This window comes from Leptopilina boulardi, unplaced genomic scaffold (assembly GCF_019393585.1).
Source record: "Leptopilina boulardi isolate dan_hultmark-lab unplaced genomic scaffold, ZJU_Lbou_2.1 LbouV2_216, whole genome shotgun sequence".
Taxonomy (NCBI): Eukaryota; Metazoa; Arthropoda; class Insecta; order Hymenoptera; family Figitidae; genus Leptopilina; species Leptopilina boulardi.
This window is the reverse complement of record NW_026137770.1, coordinates 3643439-3669286: the sequence shown is the minus strand read 5'-3', so window position 1 is coordinate 3669286 and position 25848 is coordinate 3643439. Positions and strand designations below refer to the sequence as shown.

Genomic DNA, 25848 nt, shown 5'->3' with positions numbered 1-25848 from the left:
CAATTCAATTTTAAAATATTTATTGAATTAATTTTATTATAATTTAAAAAATCAACTTTTCTTCTTATGTAAATCGGCTAAAACGACTTTTTTTATGCTTTAAAGTCATCTATAATAATTATTAAAGTTAATTACAGTTACAATGTAAGAAATTTTAGAAATAGATTTATACACTGAAAAAAATATTTATTTGATTCAAATAATTAATTTACTTGACTATTATCAAATAAATGTTTTTTTGTATCAAATAATTATATTATTTGATTCAATTAAAACTATTAAAAAAAAATTTACTTTAAATACATAAACTATTGATATATAAAAATTACAATGTTAGATATATATATATATATATATATATATATATATATATATATATATATATATATTAAAAATAGAGTGCTTCTGCCTCCACTTAAAATTAATAGATTAATAAATATTTTTCATATTTCTGATTATTATTCTTTTATATTACTATATTTTACTTTTTTTATATTAATATAATAATAAAACAATTATTTTTTCAGATTCACGAAACCCCAAACATTTGCAGACTGCATTGGTAATGAACTTCCATTGGGTTGGGAGGAGGCCTATGACAAACATGTTGGTGCCTACTATATTAATCATGTCAACCGTGAGTATTTTCTTTTTTTTTTCTTTTTATTCAAAGTGATTTGTAACTTTTAAAAATTGTTAATCAAGAAACATTAGAAAAAATTTTTTAGACAAAAAATTGTACTAATTTAAAAAGAAAGATAAAGTTTAATACTTGAATTAAATTATATAATTATTATTTTTATTATTAATTAAATAAACAAGTTAAAAAATTATAAAAGCAATCCAAAGATATCATAGAAAAATTTTATCCTTGAGGAATTTTAAAAATTTGTAATCTTTTAGAAATGCCCAACACTAGAAGTTAAAATAAGTTTTAGAATTTCTTTAGGAGGGAAATCCAATGGAATTTAGGGAAAACATATCCTCCGACCCGACAGGTGTGTGCAAAAGCCTTAAAGCATATATATACGGGCGTTTGTTCAACCCAAAAGGTCTCTGGCACTCATAAATTTTCTTGTGAATTTTTCTTTTATAATGTCTTATTCTAAGTCATGTAATACCAGAAGTGAGCCAAAAGTAAAAAAAAAATATATCCTTAGACAAATTTTTGAGGAAACTTCAGTTGAAAATTTTATACTGTAAATCTTATTTTTCAAAAATAATAAAAAAATAATTTCTTAATAAAACATATATTATCTCTGGCCTTTTTCCCATTTTTTTAACGATTTTTTTTCTCTTTCTTTATTTCGATTAATAGAATTTTTATTTAACAGAGTTTTCATTTAATATAATTTCTATTTTGTTTAAATTAAATATAAATTAATACAAGTTCTGTAAAATAAAAAAACTCTGTTAAATGAAAAGTTAGTAAACTAGAAAATCTGACATAAAAAAATTTAGTAATTTAAAATTTTGGTGAATTAAAAATTCAGTAATAAGTATATGTTTAAATAGAAATTATATAATTTATATTAGTTTACGTAATAATTAATTGGAATTTTTTTTGTTTAGAAACCACACAACTTGAAGATCCAAGGCAAGAATGGCGTGCCATTCAAGAAGCCATGCTTCGAGAGTACTTGCAAACAGCTCAGGATGTACTCGAGGTGAGTTAAAATAATTTTTTTTTTTTACATATTGTTAAAAAATCGAAATAAAGGATGGAAGGGAGCCTATTCAAAAACTTTTAGTAAGTTTTAAATCATTAAATAAATTTAGCAATATTTTATTTTTTGACTAATTTTAAAATTTCTAATTTTATAATTTTGAAAAACTGCAGCAAACTTGATAATGCTTTATATAATTTTGAATTTTAGACAAAATTATAATTTCAAAAATATATTATATCAAGTTTATTTTGAGGTTAATGTTAAAATGTAAATTATAGAGGAAAAGCGAATAATTAGGTACAAAAATAGTAAAGAAAATAATTAGTAAAAAGAACTTTTTACTTCAAAGCTGATTCACTACAATTTGTGAAATTAAATAGCAAAATATTTAGGTTAGAAATCTTTGTGTACTGACAAAAAGATGTGCCAACCATGTAAAATCAAATTATAAATAATGGCGCTAAATTTAAAAATTGTTAAAACATTCCTTAAAATGTAATTTAATTTATAATATTTTCTCTGCAGTATTTATTTATTTAGTATATGGGACATAACCTATATTACCAATATTCGGTACATATAACAAAATTTTAAAACATTTTTGTTTTTAATATTTTTACAATTATTTGAATAAATTAACACAAATAAATTAAAATTACATAATTATTTTTTGTTTTATAAAAATTTACATTATTATTATTATTTTGCATATTGTAAAATTGAAGTATGATATACACGTTTAAACTAAAATAGAAACTCACAGGATATAGTCTTTTGAGAAACTAATTGACTTATCGAAAGGTCATGTGTTATCATTCTAGTCAGTGTGGAATGCGGAACGCTATCTTTATATTATCAAGTTTGATAAGACTAAAGTCGTACGGTAATTGTTTACATAAAGATGTTGTCCCAGCATTGTTTAACAGAAGTTGATATAAAATTATTACAAACATTTACCAATATAATTGCAATACTATTCATATTTATCAGTACACTGTAAAGTTTTGTTTTAATACATATCAAATCAAATACATTAAAAAAAAAAAAAAAAAAAAAAAAAAAAAAAAAAAAAAAAAAAAAAAAAAAAATTACTGACAATTACAAAACTGACGTTCACACATTCTTTACATTTTTCTAAAAATATTAATTACATTGTTTAGAATACAGTATTTTTAATTTACAACATTTTGCATTTAAAATCGGACAGACTTTTTTATGTAAAAAATTATATTAATAATAATAACAACAAAAATAATAATAATATTCGTATTTCATTTATTATAAAATTTTTTTTTTTATTTAATAATTTAATAGTTTAGAAAATTATTTTGAAAAAATAATTGAAAAGTATTGTATAACTAGTTATTTGATTTAAAAAAATTTTAATTACAATACATACGAAATATTTTATCGTAAAATGTGCCAAGTGGAATAAAATTACTATAACAGATCAATGAGTCATTTGAAACTGAATTTAATAGGCATTTCAATTATAAAATAATTTTTGTCTTTTTAATAAACTGTAAATTTAAAATTAAAATTAGTTTACAAAGTGAAGTTTTAAGATATCAAAAAATCGGTTTTTATATATGTGAAATATAAATTAAGTTTATAATAATTAATAGTTGTTTTTTTTTTAATATAATTAGAAAAAAAATTTAATTACATTTTCACATTATATAAACAAAGCCGAGTCAATGAACTCTGAATTATTATGGGTGGCAAATAATTTTTTTAATTTTCTCAATAATGGAAAAGAAGTATTACAGAAAAATTGTTATTAAAAATAAATACAATTTATTTGAATTAAATCAAAATATATTTGTCTCAGAGATATAAATAACTATTATTATTTGTTTGAAATAATATAAATTTTGTTTGGCATACATAAAATATTATTTAATGCAAATAAAAATTTTATTTAAACTAAATAAACTATAGTAAATAAATAAATAAATCAAATTTAATTGAAACAAACTAAATATTCATTTAGCTGTGAGACAAATGTATTTTTTTTTCTCTGAATGCAGAATATGAAACTGAAATTGATCTTTATATAATAAATATAATATAACAAATATATCAAGAAAACGTAGAAAAAATTCTGTATAGAAAAATTAAATATAAAAAACATTAAAAAAAAAATAAAATGATAATTTAAAATTTTAAAGTAAAAAATGATAAGGGAATCAGAGAAGTCGACCGCTATACTAACTCTAGACATATGAAATGCCCCATGGACCAACATGAGCGAAATAGAGTCTTTTACATTATACTTGACGCACATAGCTAGATAAAAGGAGAATGGGGAGGAATGGAATGACGGTTAAGAAAGGAATTTCTACCATTTGATGGCTGGAGTTTATTCTTACTGCTCTAACAAACAGCAAGTGTCATAAAAGGAAGGAATTGTTAATGATTTGTCTTGTTTTGACATTAAATATTTGGAGAAGAGTATTTTTCTTATCAAACAGAATAAAATTAAATATTAGCAAAAATTGTATTAAAAATTTTTTTTTTTTTAAATTAAATTGCAGTACTATTTTAAAAGCGTATAAAAGTAATTTCAAAAAGAAAAAAATTACATTTTTCAGAAAAATAATCTTTTTTCTTTTTTTTTTTTGCTTTTTAGCTAAAAAAAAATTCGTATTTTTCTCTTTATAGTGTATCGTGTTTGACCCAATTATTTTTCGAAAAAGTGATTCACAGAAAAGTGAAAACTGACTAAATTCTTGACAATTTACAACAAAAAAAAAACAGTGCCATAATCTTAATAGTTTCCAAGATGTAGTTTTTACAAAATTGACCTTTTTTTAGATTAAATTACAGGGATTCAGTTTTCTGTAAATAATTAAGTTTTTGTTAACTTTACAATGTAGACGTATACAAAAAGTATACAAATTCTTGAAATTAAGAAAAGAAAAATAAAAACTCCCGTTTTTTTTTTTTTACAAATTTTTAGAAAATTAATTTTTTAAAAGTATTACTTTTTTTTATGAACTTTTGAAAGAAAAATTTTCTAAAAATAATTTAACTCTGTGAGTAATCAAAATAAGAATTTAGTTTTCTATAAAAAAAAACGTCTTAAGGGGATGTTGAAGTTGTAAATTTTCTAGATGAAAATTTTATGTAACAAAAAATTGGCACAACTTTAATATGCCCTTAAGTAGATTAAATAAAAAAATTTTTTTTAATCTTTCGAAATATCTGATTTTGATTATTTGAAAAATATATTTTAAAAGAATTTTTTTTTTGACAAAGCAGAAAAAAAGTGAGATATGTAGAAAGGAACGTCCTTTTCTTGCTGGAAAGAATGTATAAAAAGTTAAAAATCTAACTAAAACGTGGTTGATTCTTTGTACTCGATTTTTATTTTTTGTATAAAAAAAAAGAAAAAAAAAAAAAAAAAAAATTTTTACATTCAATGTTTGTCCGATGCTTGCAATTACAAACAACCACTGCATTCCTTATGCTAGCATAACCATATAATACTGAATTTAATTGTTCACTCTGACGTGGCCGGCGCTCCTTGCTTTCCGTATAGTTGTAACCCCACTCCTGGTGTGCACACTATAAAAGGGGTCTCTCACACCAGGACCATGGAGCAGCAGCTCCAAGTCGCGTTCAGATAAATATGCGGGAGGGGCTGGAATTCTTCACTCGGTTGCATTCCAATGCCCTTCTCTTTTTTTCGTCCTCTTCTACCATACCTATACCTATCTTACTCTTTTTCCGCAACGATCAGCTTTGGAGAGCTCTACTAGTTTTCTCTCTTTCTCTCTCCTCTTTCACTCCATTCTTCAATTTACTCCTCTTTTACTCTCACCACAAACTTACGTTCAGGAAATGCGCCTCTTTATCCCACCTTCTTTCTCGCGCTCAAGAGCATCGCTGGAATTAATCTTTTTTTTTCTCTCTTTCTTTTCTTTATTATAATATATTTATCTCTTATAAGTCTTTTCAAAATTTTAATCATTAGGTATATATATATATATATGCACCTTTAAATTCTTTTTTTTTTTAAGTACACGTACATTAGTCTCAATTGACGCTATTTTAGTATGTTTACAAGATTGCGACTTTCAAAATTTTCTTTTAAAAAAAGATATTTATTTTATTTAATCGATTATTTGAAACGAAATTTTTATTTTAATCAATTATTATATCTGTACCCCCACAGCACCGAAACTTTCCTAAAGATTGCAATTCAATATTCCGAACATTTCAAATAAATCTTTAGGAAAGTTTCGATGCTGTGGGGGTAATTGTCTCAAATAATTATTTTATATTTAAATAAATATGTGTATTTACTCTGAAGAAAGGGAGCAAAAAATTATAGGTTATGTTTATGAAAATTTTTTACCTTAATTCAAAGTTTCTTTTTCATTATGTAAAATAAAAATCAATATTTATTGAATATTTAATGAATACTTGTCATTTGATTTGTATTGAGATTGTTGATCCTCTTTATTTTCATTCCAAACTCAAAAACATAACCTATAATTTGTAAACCTAAATATTTATTCATTTTCTAAAAAAGTTTATTATTTTTTAAACTTAATGTTTTTTTTTTCAAAGAAAATTTTGCAAACTATAATATTTTTCAATGAACAAAATGAGCAATTATTTATTAAAATCTGATGAAATATATGGAGCATTCCGTTTCAAACTGTTCCACCTTCAAAAGATGATTCCAAGGATAGCGCGTTTTTCTATAGTAAATTTAATTCTACAAAAATTAAATATTCTTCATAATGTATGTTTATAAGAAAATTTAATGCACTTTCAATTTAGTCTTAACATTCTTCATTTTTCTCAATTTTTACAAATTTTTTAATTTAAATTAATTAAAAAAAAAATTTAATTATAAAAGTTTAAAAAAAATTTAATTTTTAATTTATAAAATAAATTAAGATTATGTGCTTTCTCGCAAAATACTTTGTAGATTGAGTTAAAATTTTGTGGAAAACTCAAAAATAGTAATAAGGATTCGTTGCAATGTACCAGAATAATATATATATTTATATTTTTTCAAACAACAATCACTCAATCAATCAAGTATTTTATGAGAGAACATGCGGAGAATATTTACATATGTAAAATCACATAACTTTAAAACAAATAAAAATTTTTTTTGAAAAAATTTTAGTTTAATTTTATAAATTATTTTAGCAAATAAATCCTATTAAAGATTGAAACAGGATTACATAAAATTGACGCTTTCGTACCTATTTGTACTGTTTAACTTAAAATAGAAAAAAAACTTTTTCAAAAATAAAAATAGGTAAAAATACTGTATTTAAAGGACCCCGCACTTTTTGTACAGAAAATGGCTTTCGGTCAAATTTTCTAAAACTCAGTAGTTTTGTAATTTAAGAGTGATTTTTCCAAAGCTTGTCCACCATATTGGATCCGCCATTTTGAATTCTGGAATTCTGAGCTCAGATTCCTGATCAGTGACCCCAAAAATCCCGGAGTAACAAATTCTAAGTGATTTTGATTGATTTTTAAGAATAGAACATTCACAAAAACATTATTTTTTAACTTTGAGCTACTGTAGCTAAAAAACTGGCCATTATTTTGAATTTTGTCATTAATATTTTTTGTTCAGAATATCTTTAACTACAAAACTACTCAGTTTTAGAAGATTTGACCAAAAGCCATTTTCTGTACAAAAAGTGCGGGGTCCAATATAGATAATACAAATACAGTATTTTTTATTTTCTTTAAAATATATTTTTAAAAAATGAATTTTTAAAATAATTTTTAAATTTAAAAAAAATATTTACTCAAAAACGTGGAATGCGTAAAATTTTACAACCCAATATTATTTGTAGAGGTAAATTTTCACTGACGCTATATGTGTGTGTTATGTCCACACGAAAAATAATTCTATAATCTGAAAACTATTTCCTACCCACTACACTTGGCTTTCATATATTTCTCTTTATTTTTCTTCAATTTCTTTTGTAATTTCTTACTTCTATTATTGCCAAGAACCACAAATTCAAAGTATACACTCTAGATTGGAATGCATATCTATTTTATGATTTGTCGATAATGTTTCTAACTTTTTTATAGTTACATAAGCGTGTTTTGAATTTTAATACGAAATGTGAAGAAAAGAGAGAGGGGGAGAGTGAGAATGCGAAAAAGAAGATTAAGATGCTCATGATTTGTAAAAAAAAAGAAAAAAAAATGCCTACAATAGTGGGGGCCCTTCTCCCTGTTACTCACGATCCTGAGCTCGACTTGACGTACTTCTTCTTCTTCTTCTTCTTCTTCTTCAGCAGCAGAGTAGTAGGGGAGAGACTCACCGGGAACTTGAACAACAAGGATAAAGCGAACGACACAAAAAGAAGAGAAAAAGGAAGAGAATTGGTCAAGAAGAGGGAAAAGGAAAGTAGGAGAAGTATACAAGCAACCGAGCAACAGGGCAGCCTCAGTGCACAAGAAAGGAATAAAAAGAGGTAAAAAAGAAGAAAAAAAAAAGAAAAAAGGAAGAAGGAGGGAACCCTTAAAAATTTTGGCCTGAAGGTGGGGTTTGGAATTTCGGACTCCTCGCACAACTATAGCCAGTCTCGCGATGACTTTCGTGAAGATGAGGTAATGCTTATAGAAGCTGAAGCAGTGTTGAGGGAGAGAATAATATTCGTACCGGTATGGATCGCCAGTACACTTTATGTGTACTTGTACCGGCTCAACAATATCGTTCTTATATTGACACATACAATCAAACTTATGCCCAACAATTTCAACTTTATCATCAATCTCAACAATATAAATATAATCAAACTCGTCAATTGCAATATCATCAAAATTTACAACAGCATCATTATCTTTATCAATATCAATATCAACAGCAGCAGCAACAACAAACACAACCAGAGCAAATTTATGAAAATGTTGTATCACAATATCATATGAGATTGAGTTATCATAATGATTATGAAAATGAAGAGCAAATACAACGTTTCTATTGGGAACAGTGTTATCGTCATGATGAAAATGATGCTACTGCTTACTACTACTGTGAATATGTAGGTTTTTTTTTCTTTCTAGTTTTTAGTGTGTTCAGTATTCTATTTGTGAGAATAATGTTATTATTATTATTATTATTGTTTGTGATTGTTGGTTATCCGAATTTAAACGTTAGGAATACGGTTCATCATTTGGTAATGTTTATCATTTTTCTTTGTTATCTCTTTCTTATAAGTTGTGTTTTTTTTTAAATATGTTAATATTTGGAGCACTTCACATTAATTTAAATTTTGATCTGTGGAATTTTTGAATTCCGCTATACTTCTGATAAATTAGAGATTCATATACTCAACAATTTGAAACTATTTGTACATTTGTACAATGATTAATAAATTCCAAACTATAGGATATTCTGGAGAAAAGAATATTGCTCCCTTAAAGAGAATGAATATTGTAACTATTGTTTTTAAAAATTAGATATAATATTGAATATATTTTTCACATACTAATAGAATGTTATTCTTTAGACTTGAATCGGAAAAAATATATAATAAAACTAAACAACTTAGGGGAAATAATTAACCATTGGCTGACAATTTTAAATAATTCAGAGTCTAAAACAATTAACCAAGTTGCATATTTTCTAGCCCAAGTATTAAAAAAATATATAATTTAACTATGTATACTATAAGATCTTTGGATAAGATTAAAGTTCATTTATTTTCAATTAATAATTAAATTTTTTTTTAAATTTTAACCCAATCCCGAGTCGAAATTTTAATACTCGATCAATTCTCCCTATTGCTGATTGAATACTCTAACTAATTAGTTCTCAGCATCCTCTTTTAATTCTCCTTTATTCATAATAAGTCCTCAGTTTATCCTCTGTGCTTTTTCAATAAAATTTGTGTGTCGGATTTTCATCCTCTTTTAGTCTTCTCGATTTTTATATATTTCTTATTAAAGTCTCTATTAATCCTCTTAATTTTAATCCTCTTTCTATCCTCAAAACTTGCAGATTTGGAAATTTGCTCACGTTTTGAGGATAGAAAGAAGATTTGAATTACATTGTAGCATTGTCCTCTATTTATTCTGTACTAGATCTCTATTGCGAGGTTTTTTAGAGACCTAATAGAGCGAGGGGGAATTTACTAGTTAAAAACGTGTACACTTGACTACCGGTATTACACCTAATGTTACCATTATTACTAAGTTATTACACGTTATTACAGAGTATTACACATTATTACAGAGATATTACAGAGTTTTTTGCGTTATTACAGCACCGTAATAACGCATTATTACACGGTATTACACGTTATTACACAAGTATTACAGGAAGAGTGTACACTTGACTACCTGAGTAAATTCCCCCTCGTAATAGAGTATTAAAATTACGACTCGGGATGGATTACTAATATTTATTTATATTTAAATTGCAGAGCTTATAAAACACATATTTTTATTTATTTTTTAATAATAAAATTTTTTTTTAAAATGCCCTTTTTGTACGAAGTACTATATAAATGAAAAAATAAAGTTAATTACAATAATGTAATATTAATAATCAATTATTTTAATTAGTTTAGTTTTTAAAGGCAAGGTATTTTATTGGAAAATAAAAATTTATTTTCATTTAAAGTATTTAAAATCACACTAATATAAAAATATCAAATTGATATGATTTGTATCAATTTGATACTTTGAAATTAGTGCTGATCATCTTGTATGTGTTTTGTATACTTTGACATTATTAAACAAAAATTAGATAAATTACTGTAATAATTAATCTTAAAATTAAAACTGGGAAAAAATCATGAAAGATTCCTTGAGTGTAATTAAATTAATTAATAATTAATTAGTTGATTAATTATATTAATTTGCTTTCGTCGTAGTGTCAATTATATATGCGTTTCCATGTCACGTGTAACATGTAAGGAGAGAATTTAAAATAAATATTCATGCATTAAAAACAATACTGAACAAATTAAATAAAGATCAGGAAGTAAAGATATACATATATATATGTAAGAAACATTGTATGCAAAGAAATTCTAAAATAATTTTTAATTATTAAACATTAAAATTACATATATATATATATATATATAAATACATAACTTTAACATTAGTTCTGAGAAAATAATAATTTTTATAATTATTTAAACCAATATATTAAAAACGGAATACATCATTAGTTTTTAAATAATAAATAAATATTTCTGAATAGATTAAAATAAAATTCTAATGGAAAATTTAAAAACAAAGTTTAGTAACGAATTTTTGTGTGTCGTCACGAATCGTGACGTGTTTCATTTCGATTTTTTCTTTTTGTTTACTTAGAGAAAGACTGTTAAGTAATATGTTTTAGATTGTAATACACTGACAAAAAAAAATTTATTTGATTCAAATAATCGATTACTTGACTATTATCAAATAAATATTTATTTGTAACAAATAGTTATTATTTCAATCAATTAAATGGTATTTATTTTAAATACAGAAATTATTTTTTTAAATACACAATTTGTTTAATAAAAATAAAAAATTTTTTGGTTCAAGTAAATATTTACTTGATAATAGTCAAGTAAACGAATATTTGAATCAAATAAATTTTTTTTTTCACGCTTATTTTTCTAGCACAACTTGATTTTATTTATTTATAATTTATATCAATATAGAGAAAATATTAATATATAATTAATATTATATTGCTTGTTAAATTTTATTTTTTGATATAATTTATAAATATTATAATAAAAACTTCTATTTATAAACATTTATTTCGAAAAATTTTTAATTTACCGCCATTATATGTAGGTTTGCGTTTCACGGTTGGTACTCTTTAATTCAAAAGAATCTAAACCTAAAAATTTTGCTATTTAATTTTGTGAATTGCAATTGAGAAATAGCATTATTTTTCTAATATTTTATGTTCAAGAACTTAATATAGAGATATGTTTAAATTATTTTATTTCGTAATTTTGTAGATAATTATTTATTTTTTCATTATAATTTACACTTTAATCTTGAACTTAAATTGAATTCGAAACTTTTTGTCTAAAATTCAGAATTAATTAAAGTGGCATTATTTTTGCTGCAGCTCAAAATGAATGGTGATTAATTTGAGTCCAAGTTTTTTCTATATATGGACATATATATGGAGGGCAAGGAGACGATGAAGCAAGCAAATTAGTATACATAATGTATATATGTATATACATGCATTTAATCACTTTCTTTTACTCTTATATTTTCAAAAATAATTCTAAATAATAGTAAATAAAAGTTTCTAAATTACAATTTATTTATTATCTTATAGATGATAGATCTCTTTTTAGTTTAGAGAGGGAAGAATTTTATTTCCCTTAAGGGAAGAGAACAAATTTTAAACAAATAAAATTAATTAAAAAAATTGTAATTATTTTTTTAAACGAGTTTAATTTAAGTTCATATTGAAAAATGGATTTAAAAGAATATAATTTAAATAATTTTTTTTAAAAAAGATTATATTTTTTCTAATAGTGTATACAAAAATATACAAAAAATATTATTGCAAGAAATTTAAAACGAATAGTTCAAAAATAGAATTCTTAAAATTGTTTGCAAACACATTGTTAACCACTTTTCATCTTTATACATATTTCATATGGAAAAAATAATAATTTTTCAATAAAATTATTCTAAAAGAAAGTATTCTAATTGAGTTTTGTAAGATTTTGACTAAATTTTATAAGGATCAGTTATCATTATGATTTATATAGAAATAATTTTTTAATTAATAAAAAAATATATTTAAATACGTTTCTAAATATAAATAGTTATTTTTTTCGTCTTTTTTCTTAAAAGCAAAGAAATTCTAAAAATAATAATTAAAGTCAAAGAAAGATGATATGTTAATTTTTTTAAATTGAGCTGCCGGATCAAAGAAGGGCACATAATCCATTTGTATTACATTAGTTATCTTCCTTTCTTTGATCCGGGAGTTCAACTAGATAATAAGAGAAAAAATTTAATGTTTTTCTAAATTTTTAAATTATTCCTAAAGTAGGCAACGTTTATAGTCAACGATTAGAAATCAATTTTTATCTAACACGAAAAATTGTAAAATTGTTTACTTAAAAAAATAATTTTTTTTTTATTATTTGTTGATTAATAAAAATTATTTCTTTAAAAATCGTTTATCATAAATGTTGCGTACTTCAGGTTCGTTTTTTTTTCTTAAGTTTTTGGATTTATTTTAGTTTTTTAACATACAATTAATTGATATTTTATTACAATTATAATGTTATATTAATAATTGATATTTTAAAAAAATTAGATCATTTAATATTTTTTTTTACTATTATCAGTAAAATTGTTTTTGCAATATAGACATTTCATTATGTGATTTAATGTAGATCAGTAAAAAAATTAATTAATTAAATAACTTTTTTTTTGAATGTGTATTTATAAATTTTTTAAATATATTCAGAAATTTTTCTAAAAAGAACCTAATTATAGTGATTCAAAAATTTAAGAGAATTTAATTATTGTTACGTAGAATTGTTCTAAATTGAACAAAGGAGATTGGTATTTTTTTATAATATAATATTTATACATTTAAATATTTTAAACTAAATACAATTGATTTGAAAAGAAAGTTTTGTTCTTAATGTTAAAGAAAGAACCACTTAATTTTTTTTTAAATTGTGAGTCAAAAATATTGATATTTCAAATTGTTAATTTTATATCGAAAATTTCCATTTAAATATCAGGAAATGTACATTTATTTTTTCAAGTTTGTATGACGAAATTGAAAGTAAAATTATGTATTATAATTTTTTTTTTCGAGTTTTCTTTAAATTTTAAACAATGTTTTGCTGCAAATTATTGTGATACTTTGAAATATAAAAGTTTCACTTTTTTTATTATTATTTTAATCTAAGTAATAATAATTAATAATAGGTAGATAATAATATAAATTATTATTCAATCTTTCTCATAAATGTTTTACGTTATTTTAAAACTAGGTTTTTTTTACATTGATTTTAGGCGAAGAAGGAAATTTATGATGTTAAGCAGCAAAGGTTGTGTCTTGCACAGGACGAATATAATCACCTAAACAATGCCCTAACTACACTCGGTGCTTCTAGAACCAGTTGTAAGTATTGAATTTAAATAAAACTTAACTTAAATTACAGTATTCTAGTGTTGATTTTATTTTTATCTATTTATTATATATTTGTTTTTCATTATTTGTTAATTGTGACTGATGATAAATAAAAACATAATAAATAAATTTTATTCTTTGATGTATATCTTTATCCAAAAAAAAGGAGACAAAACGCCTTAAAAATTTAGTGTCGAAAATAGGGTCAACAAACGGTAACGGATAGCAATGTTGCAGGAAATGAAACCAGGAGTCAATATCAATGTCCGATTTAATGTACATAACTTTACGGCAAAAGGCGTTTATAACCTTCTAAAAAAAAAATTTTCTTTCATTTTTACATTTATTGACTGTTTCTATTCTAGTTGAACAATATATACCTATTTTTATTTATAATTCAATTTTGAAAATTTTTGAAATTAGATCTCAAAATCTTGATCAGCGATCTCTTGAATGTTTTATAACAACAAAGAGTTGAACAATTAAAAAAAAAATAATATCAGATTTAAATTCAGACTGCAAATCAGGGAAAAACCAAATAAAATTTATGTGGCAATCCTGATTTTGTAAATAAATTATTTTTAACAAAATTCAATGAGCAGAATTTATAAAGAATAATTTTAAAGAGTAATTTTAATTGAAATCAACTGTTTCTTTTAACATTGCACTGTTCGTTCTTTTAAAATAAATTATAATTATTTTCAAATATAAAGTATTCTTTTATTATATAATCTGATACATAAGTAAATTATATAGGCTTTTTCATATGGATAATTAAAAAAAAATTAATAATTGTTTGTTTTCATTAAGTGTGTTCTAGTTCGAGTTCATTGAGCACCAAATATGATCCAGATCTACTTAAATCTGACGTGGCACTTGCCAGGAGTCGAGTTTCACGATTGAAAAGAGAATTGGAGCAGATTCGCGCAGAGATGAATTGCACTCAACGAGGAGTTGATACTTTGGCAAGGTAGAAAATTTAAATTTAAAAGTGTAGTTAACATTTCAATTTTTATTATTCTTTAATTGGATTCTTAAATGTTTTTTTTTCTTTCTATTTTTTGCAGTGTGGAACAAAAACTAAATACTCATAATGGTGGTTGTTACAATATTACGGAAGCGCAAGCAATTATGTCTGAATTAAGAAACATTCAAAAATCTTTAATATCTGGCGAAAAAGAAAAGGCCGAATTAATGCAATCTTTAGCGCAATTAAAAGATGAATTAACAAGGTTACAATTGTGTGAGGGTAGTCCCGATGCAAGTACATTGAGTTTACCACAAGAAAAATTGAGTACTGCATCGCAAACTGATCTTTCAGGTGAAATTGTACCAATTGGTACAAGACTTGCTGAAATGGCACGTATGCGATTGCAATATGATGAGGCGCGTAAACGTATTCAACATATTCAACAACAATTGGCTGATCTAGAGGAAAAAGTAACACCAGGACAAACTGAAAGTGATAAAGATAAATTATTATTATTTCAAGAAAAAGAACAACTTCTTCGTGAATTACGAAGTATAACATCACGATCAAGAAGTCAGCAGGATATGAAAAAAATACAATGTGAAATTAAACGTTTAGAACAAGATCTGAATAATGCACTTGAGCTATCAAATAAAACAATAACTGATCGCGTTAGACTTCATGAAGAGAAAAATCTTTTACTTCAACAATTACGCGATGCATTACGTTCAATGACAATGCTTGAGGGTCAATTAAAAACACTCAGCGCAAGTACATTGTCAGTGAGTAGTAGCTCAAGTCTCGGTAGCTTAAGTACAACGAGCAGTAAAGGTTCCCTCAGTTCGGGTCTTAGTTTTACTGATATTTATGGTGGACCACAATGTCTTGGCGCAGTTCAACAGGAAAGACCCGTCGATATGGTGGATCTTCACAGAAGAGTTGAAAGATTACTGAAAGGATCAGAACAAAATCTTGGTAATCTTAGTACACCATCGCCAGGTAGATCGCAACCAAGTTTATCGCCTAGATCTAGTCTTTCGAGTGTAAGTCCACCAGTTTCACCGCTTTACGAAAATGCTCCAGTGGGACCGCCACCTGCCTATGAACAAATTGAATTACAAAGAAAGCAACAGCAAAGATTAATTGGCTTTTCCAATACGACAACACAACAATTCGATCGAAATCAATTGGAAGATAAATTAGCTGAATTACGTTTGAGCCAACAAAATATACAAGAACAATTGGCATTAAATTCGGCGAATACTGAACATCTTAAAGTTAATACACAACCTTATATGGAAATGCAATCGGGTAATATGTCACAAGGAAGTGGTCTTGGTAGGCCGGCATTAAATTTAACGCAAGAACCACCTTTATCGCCAATTAGTGAAACACCACCGCCAATAGGTATTAGATCTAGAGCCAGTAGTTCGGGAACAAATACAAGATCTGTCTCGGCAGCAGTTTCCGATGAAAGTGTCGCTGGTGATTCCGGTGTTTTTGAAGCTTCAAATCGACGAAGAATGTCAGGATTACTTGGTATTGATCCACTTATTCTTGGAGATACTAATCTAGAAACTGCTCAAGTGCAAATTAAACTTAGGTAAATATTAATTAATTCATTTGCTTTTCTCTATAAATAATATTATAATGGAACACATGATTGTGTTTTAAAAATCATTAGTTAAAATTTTCAATTTATGTAATTTTATTTGTCATTAATTATTTTTGTGCCGAATTAGTATTTTGCAGAATTTTTCATCAAAACAATTTTCTATATTACAGAATTTTTATGTAACCGAAAATTCACTTCACAGAATTTTTATTGGGTAGAATTTCATTGCAAAGAATTTTCATTTGTTCGAATTATTATTTGATATAATTTCCATATAATCGATTTTTCATACTACAGAATTTTTACTTAACCGAAAAATCATTTAACAGAATTTCTAATTGATAGAATTTTCATTTGTCCGAAATTACAAATGGCCGAACAAACAATCGATTTTGGCGCGATTTTTAAAATCAACTAATCACAATGTTGTGGATAATTTTTGATTGGTTGATTTTAAAAATCGCGCCAAAATCGATTGTTTGTTCGGCCATTTGTAATTTCGGACAAATGAAAATTCTATCAATTAGAAATTCTGTTAAATGATTTTTCGGTTAAGTAAAAATTCTGTAGTATGAAAAATCGGTTTTATTAAAATTATATGAAATAATAATTCGAACAAATGAAAATTCATCTGATAGAAAATTTTATGCAATTAAATTCTACGTAATAAAAATTCTTTAAAATGCCTATTATGTTAAATGAAAATTCGAGTAAATAAAAATTCGAACAAATAAAAATTCTGTGAAGTGAATTTTCGGTTATATAAAAATTCTGTAATATAGAAAATTGTTTTGATGAAAAATTCTGCAAAATACTAATTCGAACAAATAAAAATTCGGCACAAAAATAAATCCATAAAATGAAAATTCTATCTAATTATTTTTAGAACATAATCATGAGTCCCATTATATCCAATCTGTTTTAATTCTTACTTTTTTTTCGAAAATACAACTTTTTTTGACTTATTTAAATACGATGAGACTTTTTCGACTTTTTTTTTACAAAATTTTTAAACAAAATATATATTTTTTAGTATACAATGCAGATCTTCTTCAGATCTTCTTTATTTCAATTATTTAACAAATTTTTAACTTTTTTTCAATTTAAAATCTTCTAAAATTTAATTATTTCTAAAAAATTTAATATTTTAATAACATTTATTATTTAAAGTAAAATACTTATTAACTAATTAAAAATTAAAATAAAAAAATCTACTTTTTTTTGGAATGTAAGTCGTCTAAAACGACTTTTTTTGCGCCTTCAAGTCGATTCGAGGCCTGTTTTTATTATTTATTATTATTTACAATGTTTAAATTTTACAAAATTGTTTTGCTTAATCCTTCACTATACATCTTAAAAATAAATACTTGTATTCCATTTGTGAAAATTGTGTTTTAAATAATTAAATTAATATGTGTTATTCGCATTTATTAAAAATAAAATTGAAAGAATTCAACTGAATTATTATTTGACGAGATTTTTTAAAACTAATGTAAAATAGGTTAATGAAAAAAAAAAAAATAATGGCATTCAGATAAAATATATTTTAATAACAAAATTAATTTAATTCAATAATATTTTAATAAAAGATTTAATAAATTTAATTATTATTATTTTAAAAATTTAAATAATTAAAAATTAACATTAACTTTGATAAGTTTGAATAATTTGAAATTTCAATTATTATAGGTATTCCGTTAGCGATGGTCTCCTTCATATTGGTATTGAGCGTGCAAGAAATTTGGCTGCTCTATTTATTCCTGAAAATTCACAAGTGTAAGTAGCTTAATACATAAATTAATAAACGAGGTATTCTGTAAGAAAAGAGCCACCTCAAATTTTTAAATTATTGGATTAAAAACTACATGAAAAATGCTTTAAAAACACCAATTTCCTCAGAGAATAACTTATATTTAGAAACAGTATCTAATTTCATTTTTAATTTTATATATTATTTTTTTTATATATTTATTATTATATATTTATTTTTATGTATATATAGTTCATTTTAAAATTATAAATCACAAAAATTAAATTTTTTCAAATAAAATTTGGATAAATCTTTAGAATTTAATTTTCAAAATTTTGTAATTTCACTTTCAATTTTCAAAATTTTGATTTGAACCTTTAAAATAGTAAGCTTGTTAATAACAATAAATTTAATACTTATTAATTGGATAAAATAAATTCTAAGTATCATTTTTCCCCCTTTTTTTATTTGTTCTTCTAATTATAATTGATGGGTATTTTATTTGTTAATTTAGATATATCAAAGCAGCATTACTTCCGATGCAGTCATCTTTAAATCACATGTGCTATACGAAACCGGTTAGTGATTTGCGAAAGCCAACTTTCGGAGAAACGTTCCCTATCTCTGTACCGCTAAATAAACTGTACACGAAAACATTGCAAGTTAATGTTTGGTGCACTGGAGGAGAATCAGAGGAGTGTTTGGTATGTAATTTTCCATTTATACAATGATTATGTATTATATCTTTCAGAGGATTATACTTTTGTTTTCTTTTTCTAATTTTTTCGTTTAAAATTTTTTTTACATTTTTTAAATTTGATTTTCGTTATGTTTTTTTTAATATTCTAATTCAGTTCATTTCGAATTTTTAACTAAAAACAGAAATTTTGATAAAGTAAATCTTTAAAATCTTTCCCAATATTTGATTTCGAAATTTTTGTTAAAACTATGATTTTTTCAAAAAATAATTTATATCACAATAGATTACAAATTAAAAATAGTTAAATTTCTCGAATATTGTAAGACAATTTTAAATTTTCTTTTACGCTTATTTGTAGTTTAGGTCATAAAAAAGTTTTTTTGTTGTTGATATTTTAAGTCAAACCCATAGCTACGTTTTAATATTAATTTAAAATTATGTAATAAAATCTCTATTTAAAAAAACCTTAAAAATTTTTTTTAAATTTTGAAAAAGCCTTTTGAATTTTTTTTAGCAAATTTTAGTGACCTGTAAAAAAATGCACGAGTTTCAAATTTACTGATTATAAAGATTGTATAAAATAATTTATTTATGACGCAATTTACACATATAAAAATATAAAAAAATACAATAGTAGTGTTTATTAAAAAAATTTGTAAAGAAAAATCAATTTATTAAAATTAATAAAATTGTTTTTTTATTTCTTTCTTATGAGTGATTTTGTTATTTCATGTAAAAAAACTAATTTTAATTACAGGGGTCAGCTCAAGTCTCTCTAGCTGATTTTAGTCCTGAAATGCTCAGTGTAAAATGGTACAATATACTCTCATTCCACTTTATGCAACCATCATCAACTGCAGATTGTATAAATGTCAGTACATGTAGTAATGTTTTTTCTGGATTTAAACAAGGCAAACATGATAAACAGGAATCTGATTTATCAATGTATCGTGGTATACAATCACAAAATACAAAAGAAGAAAGTAGCGACGAAAGTACTATTATTAGTTCACAAACTTCAACATTGACAAGAAATCAAGGATGTAATGAATTGCAAACTGCAGTTTCTCTAAAACTTGAGGAATTGACTAATTGTCTAAAAACTCAAGATGAAGAAGACGAAGTTGAAAATAGCGATGAGGGTAGCAGTAGCAGTAGTAGTGAAAGTGGAAGCGAAAATAGTGATGAAGAAGGAATTATGGTTGAATTTATGGAGGAAAATGTTCTTGAAGATGTATTGGAACATGAGGTATGTTTGTGGGAAATAAAAAAAAATAAAATTCTTTGATTTTCATTTATTTTATAATTATTTCATTGTGTTTGCTCATTTCAGGATGAGAATGAAGAACATCTTGATGAAATTAATCAAACACTGGACAAAGAAACAAATACGGAATGCATTTTTATACCAGAACAGGGGAAACAGAGAAAACTTTCAGCGGCTGGAGTTGTACCTGGTGTTATTAATAGTGATAAAAATTCTATCGTTATCAAAAGAAGTCAAACTTTTTCACCTAGCGCAGCGGTAAACAGAAATCAGTATATTTGTCGAGTAAGTATAATTAAAAGGGGGAAAAAAATAATAATTTATTAAACTGTATTTAAAAAAATTAATATTAAAAAATATTTTGAATTCTCATGGTATAAATAAAGATATAAAAAAAATTTCAGCTCAATCGTAGTGACAGTGATAGTAGTATGCCACTGTACAGGAGAGGTGGGCCATTTCAACGAAATTCCGTTGAACGAAGATCTTTAAGATGGCGTCGTTCATCATCTGCCATTAGTTGTAAATCTGCATCAAAAAAATCAACTCATTTACCACCGGCTGTGAGAACATCATTGGATCTTGAACTTGATCTTCAAGCTCAAAATGCCAGATTAAATAATCTTCAGGATGAATTAAATAGACTTAGAAGCATAAAGCAGAGATTGGAGCAAGCACGTGAAAAAGGTGACACTGATTTAGTTTCATGGCTATTGGAGGATCAAAAATTTCAAATGTTAATGGAACAAGCAGAATGTGGACGTAATGGTAAAAATGCCGAGGAAAGAAAAGTTGAGAAAATGTTTAAAAAGACTTCAAAAGAAATTTACAAATTGAGAAAAACAAAAGCTGGAAATGGAAAACCGGATATAATTTCTTTTAAGTATGTATTAGTTCTTTTTTTTAATTGAAGATTATTTAGAACTAAAATATTAATCATTTTTTTCTTTGTTCTTTTTTTTTTAGAGAGAAGATGGCATTTTTCACTCGCGTGAACTTAAAAGTACCTGTATTTTCTCCTGACGATATTCCAAATGAAAGTATTGGAGTTTTTCCATCTCTACCAACGATATCACACAGAAGACATGCATCTGAACCAATAAATCATCAATCAATTGTAGGCATAGGAAAAGTTGACATTCAATGTAACAGTACACAAAATTGTTTATCATCAAATTTATCTAGCGCAAATAATAATCCAAAAACATTTAGTGTTACACAAACGAGCACAGTTACAACAACAGCATCAACATCAACAAAAAATATTAGTATTATAGCGATTGAAAAAGACAAATCATCAATTCCAGAGTCGGAAAATGATCAAATTGATAAGAATCCCGAATCCGAAGAATTGTCAGGAGATGAACCTAAACGTTATGAATATGTTGTCGATAGAGTTTTAGGTGTTGAGGTTTGAAAATAATTTTTGAAATGAAAAAAAGAAAAATGTGTAACAGGAGAAAATGAATTCAGTGAAGTTCCAAGACTAGTCTTCTAAACGATATTTGAGATTTAGACAATGTTTACTGACGATTATTTTTAGAATGTAATTAAAAAAAAAAATGATAGCTCAGGGGTAAAGTGGGATGCTGCTTACAATTTAAAAGTGTGGTGCTGCTGATTTAACAAAAAGTTTATAAGCATATATAATCTTTTTCTTTAAACAATGGCAAAGTGTACTTTCAAAAATATTATAAATTTCAAATTAGGTGCCATGCAAGTCCGTATGATGCTTAAAATGTAATAATGTAAAAAGTAATAAAAAAAAAAAAGGAAAAGGAACAAGGAGAAATTAACTCCAGTCTTGTATGTAGACAATAAATATTGTCAATTGACATTAGAGTTCAAATTTGTGAAGTATGCCAACCATTTTTCAGTAGTTTTAAATTATTAGAATTATTTATATTTATTTAGAATCATTTTAATTACAATGTAATTACGAAAATTCGAATTTGCATTTTTTAATTTATTTATTGTTTTGAACGGAAAAAAGGTCTACTATCATAAAAAAAAAACTAACTGGTTAACTTCACAAATTTTCGCTTAATAAAGCTCACTTATATAGTATTTTTTTGCATATTGAAAGTAAATATATGCAGTAAAAAATAAAAATTTGATGATTCAAAAAAAAGAGCTTAAGCTTCAAAATGTTTTTTTTAAGATTGTACAAAAATCATGAATACATATTAATATATAAGTATGATTCAAAATGAAATTGTAGATAATGTGTGATTGGAATTATTATTATATATGAATGTGTGCTTGAAGTTTGAGGCTGGAATCCTAAATGTGAAGCATTATTGTGAAAATAAGGTACAATCGTATTCGTATTTTTAAAAGCGTTCTCTGTAACAAACTAAATTTTTCTTTTTCTTGGTAATTATTACGTAGTAGGAAACATTAATGAAAATTGTAAAATAGATTTTTGTTGTGTACAGAATAGGATACTTATAGAAAGCACATTATTTTCAGTTTTTAAATATATTAGTTAAATATTTAATAACATTCATTCAAATTGTAGTTTTTAACTTCATATATATGTATCAAAATTTAAAACATATTTTTTATACTCTACTTCGAAATACTAAACAACGAGGGATATAATAATAAAAGCAGCTGGTCTGCAATTAATGCCGATTTCCCTCACAAAAAGTGAATTATAATATGCGCCTCAATTTTTTTTTCTTTTTTTTTGACTCTATGCAACAATGACTTTTTACTGAGACAATAAGGAAAAAAATGTTTTTTTCTTTTTTAAACAAAAAAAAATGTAAATGAATTATAAATTATTATTATATTCTCGCCTATCTACGTGCCTTTAAATTAAATGATTGTTCATACTGTAAAAAATAAACAATTTAAGAAGATTTTTATGCATTGTGAAAAAATTTTCAAAGTATCTAGAGAAAGAAAATTAGGGATTTTATTATTTATAATTAATAAATACAATTCTGTATAATGGAAAATACGTCCACTAACGCTGTTGTAGATTAACAGTAGCATTTTTCCCCCCCCATTTATGATAGTAGTATCATGAAAGTTTTTATTCCCTTAAATGTAATATTATAAATGTTTACTCATTACGAACAATAATCACTGATTTAAATGTAAAAGGAAATTATTGCAGCATTACAAAAGTGCCTTAAAAATGTGACTTCCAAAGGATGTATTATATGTAGATATGAAGTAAATTTAATTAATAAACCCTAAAAATGCATATATTTTTTTCAAATACATAATATTGCTTGCTTTGCTCGCAATTATTTTGTCACCCTTTGTATTCTGTATGATTATAAATATTAATAATTTTATATTTACAATATTAGCGCCTTATTCTTTTAATGTATTAATTCTAATTTCCATTTTATTTATATAGCGTTTTTCATTTCAATTATTTTTTTTAGTTCGCGAACGTCAAGAATATTCTTATCCTTGAAATCATTGTGAATTAATAATTTTATTTAATTTGACTTTTTAAAAGTAAAAATATTACATACATTTAATAATAATTTTTATACTTTTAAAGTTTTTTTATTCTTTTTAAAAAAAAAACAGTTGTTATAGTTGGAAAATGATTGGGATCGGCTAAACTGCAATACGCCATCTGGTGGGGACCCATTCTCTCCCTCCATTTTCTTTCTTTGTCTCTCTTCCATTAATTGGTTTAGAAAGAGTAGAAAAAACAAAATGGAGGGAGAGAATGGGTCAAAATTACTAGATTGTTACTAGACCACCGTTCCCAAATATTTAAATAATTTTTCACAACGCTCTTCTGTTGAAAACTACCTAAGTCATCAATTTTCCTCCCTAGAGAAGAAAGTTGATAACGTATCGGGAGATATCTGAAATTTTGGTTGGTTTGGTTTTGTTTAGTGGCCTGTTGTCCCCGTAGGTCAAATATCTATGACTTTATTTAAGATATAAAGAGATATACTTTCTAAATTACTTGTGTGAAATAGTTTCTATTGGCTGAATTAAATGTATAAGTTGTAGTCATAGAGTGCGTTCAAATTGTGCATACTGAGTGAGCGTCGACCCGTACTTCGAATGTTGGTGGTTGAGATGGGATCTGTACTAGTATTATGAACGTTGGATGCATAGAATTCATGCGCATCAGGATAGTCGGCATACATGACTCTTGACAATAATAATGCTTAATTTGTTCTGTTTATTTCTTATTAGTTGTTTTTTTCTTTCTCTTCTTCCTCCACCTTCAATTTGTAACTTAATTTAATTATTTTATAATTTTATTTGGTCTTCCATGGATAGTATTATTTGTTTATTGGATTGTGGAAGGATTAATGAATCAGAGGAGAAGTTTAATTAGCTATGCAGTAATTGCTAGAGCTAAAACAAAAATATCATTTAGACATCGCAAAAATTTGTTCCAATCATATTATTAGCTTAGACTGTTTAAAGAATTTTGGAATCTCAATGTGCATGCCCTGTGTCAATGTGAGTACCGCCCGTCTAATATTAATGACTGGGTCATTAGTATCAGAATTAACCCCATCGAGGAAAGCTAACATTCTTTTTCTACCTCTAGAGAAGAGTGCGCAATCGCACAGGAGGTATCTGAGTGTGAAATCAGGGTACCCACATTTGCAACCATATTGTCTTCCCCAGTTAAACTTATATGAATGTTCCATAATACGCATATGACCAGTTCTTAAAGATGTTATTCGCATTTAACATTAATGTATTGGTAATAAATATTATTAGTCTGTGAAATCGGCTCATTCGGCCAGCACAAATTCTTCCAATCCTTGTGATCTTCCCTGATTATTCTTTTTAAATCCTGATATGCTATTTTATTACGATAGACATATGGTAGGTCTGTAGCGATTTTAGCAATCTCATCTGCAATTTCGTTGCTCACTATCCCCTTATGCCCTGGTATCCATATAAAGGTAACTTCCCCAAGATTTCCTGAATGGTATCTGTGGATAAGTTTAACTATTGATATTAAATGTATAGAAGCTTTATGCCTTTCATATATAGGTGTAGACAGTTGTTTTACGGTCGATTTAGATTCAGTAAAAATTAGCAAATTCTTAAGCTTTTCAGAAATGGCATATTGTAGGAGGCTGATATAGCCAGAAACTCCAAAGATAAAATGGAGTGTAGAGAGGACGTCCTGAGACCATACCACTTGAAGGAATATAAAAGGATATTGCAGATCCACCGGTAGAAGGAATCTGAGATGCATCCGTGTACACACATGTACAGTTTTGCCCATAATCACAAACATATGCATCCAGCTTCCCGTTCAAGTCGTCTCCATCCTCGAGCGACTGTCCGAGTGGCATGTCAATGGAGCTGATCTGATTTATTTGTTCCCATTTAAAATCAAAATACGAAGGTTTATGTGATGTAAGCATAGACTCCCTCAGACCCTCAGTGTATCCAAACGATGCCAGCAAACCGATTTTTTCCATGGATTTCTTCCTGTTAGATTTTCTATAATTATCATACAGTGCTTTTAATTTAGTGTTAAATACCACTTTACGCCGATTAATATACTGCCTTTCATGTAAACGCCTGCACAATTGAGACAATGATTTATTAGGTGTTCTTATATATTTCTTCAGTTTGCCAAGAAAGCTTTCAAAGGGGAAGGCTGTAACTCTACTTAGACTGCAATTTACCGTTTTTACATCTTGAGCAAGATGAATTAAGTGATGTGCATTCAAAACCATTGATCTGTTTCCATAAAATTTTCTCATACCTCAAAAAAGTGATC

At 25.5% G+C, this 25848-nt stretch overlaps 1 protein-coding gene across 2 annotated transcripts in view; it reads left to right on the top strand.

Moving 5' to 3' along the window:
• LOC127279558 (protein kibra) overlaps positions 1-23322 on the top strand; it is a 43589-nt gene extending 20267 nt beyond the window's left edge. The window contains exons 3-13 of one of the 2 annotated variants that reach the window (XM_051301990.1): positions 528-637; positions 1573-1667; positions 13686-13794; positions 14614-14773; positions 14871-16376; positions 18078-18164; positions 18653-18842; positions 19596-20087; positions 20172-20390; positions 20510-20988; positions 21072-23322. In XM_051301990.1, coding sequence (XP_051157947.1) covers positions 528-637; positions 1573-1667; positions 13686-13794; positions 14614-14773; positions 14871-16376; positions 18078-18164; positions 18653-18842; positions 19596-20087; positions 20172-20390; positions 20510-20988; positions 21072-21522 — 3898 coding nt within the window. In that variant the 3' untranslated portion in view covers positions 21523-23322. Of the gene's footprint in view, positions 1-527; positions 638-1572; positions 1668-8162; positions 8711-13685; positions 13795-14613; positions 14774-14870; positions 16377-18077; positions 18165-18652; positions 18843-19595; positions 20088-20171; positions 20391-20509; positions 20989-21071 lie in introns of those variants that run through there. The other variant, XM_051301989.1, reaches the window with a different exon arrangement.
• Positions 23323-25848: the final 2526 nt, after the last annotated feature.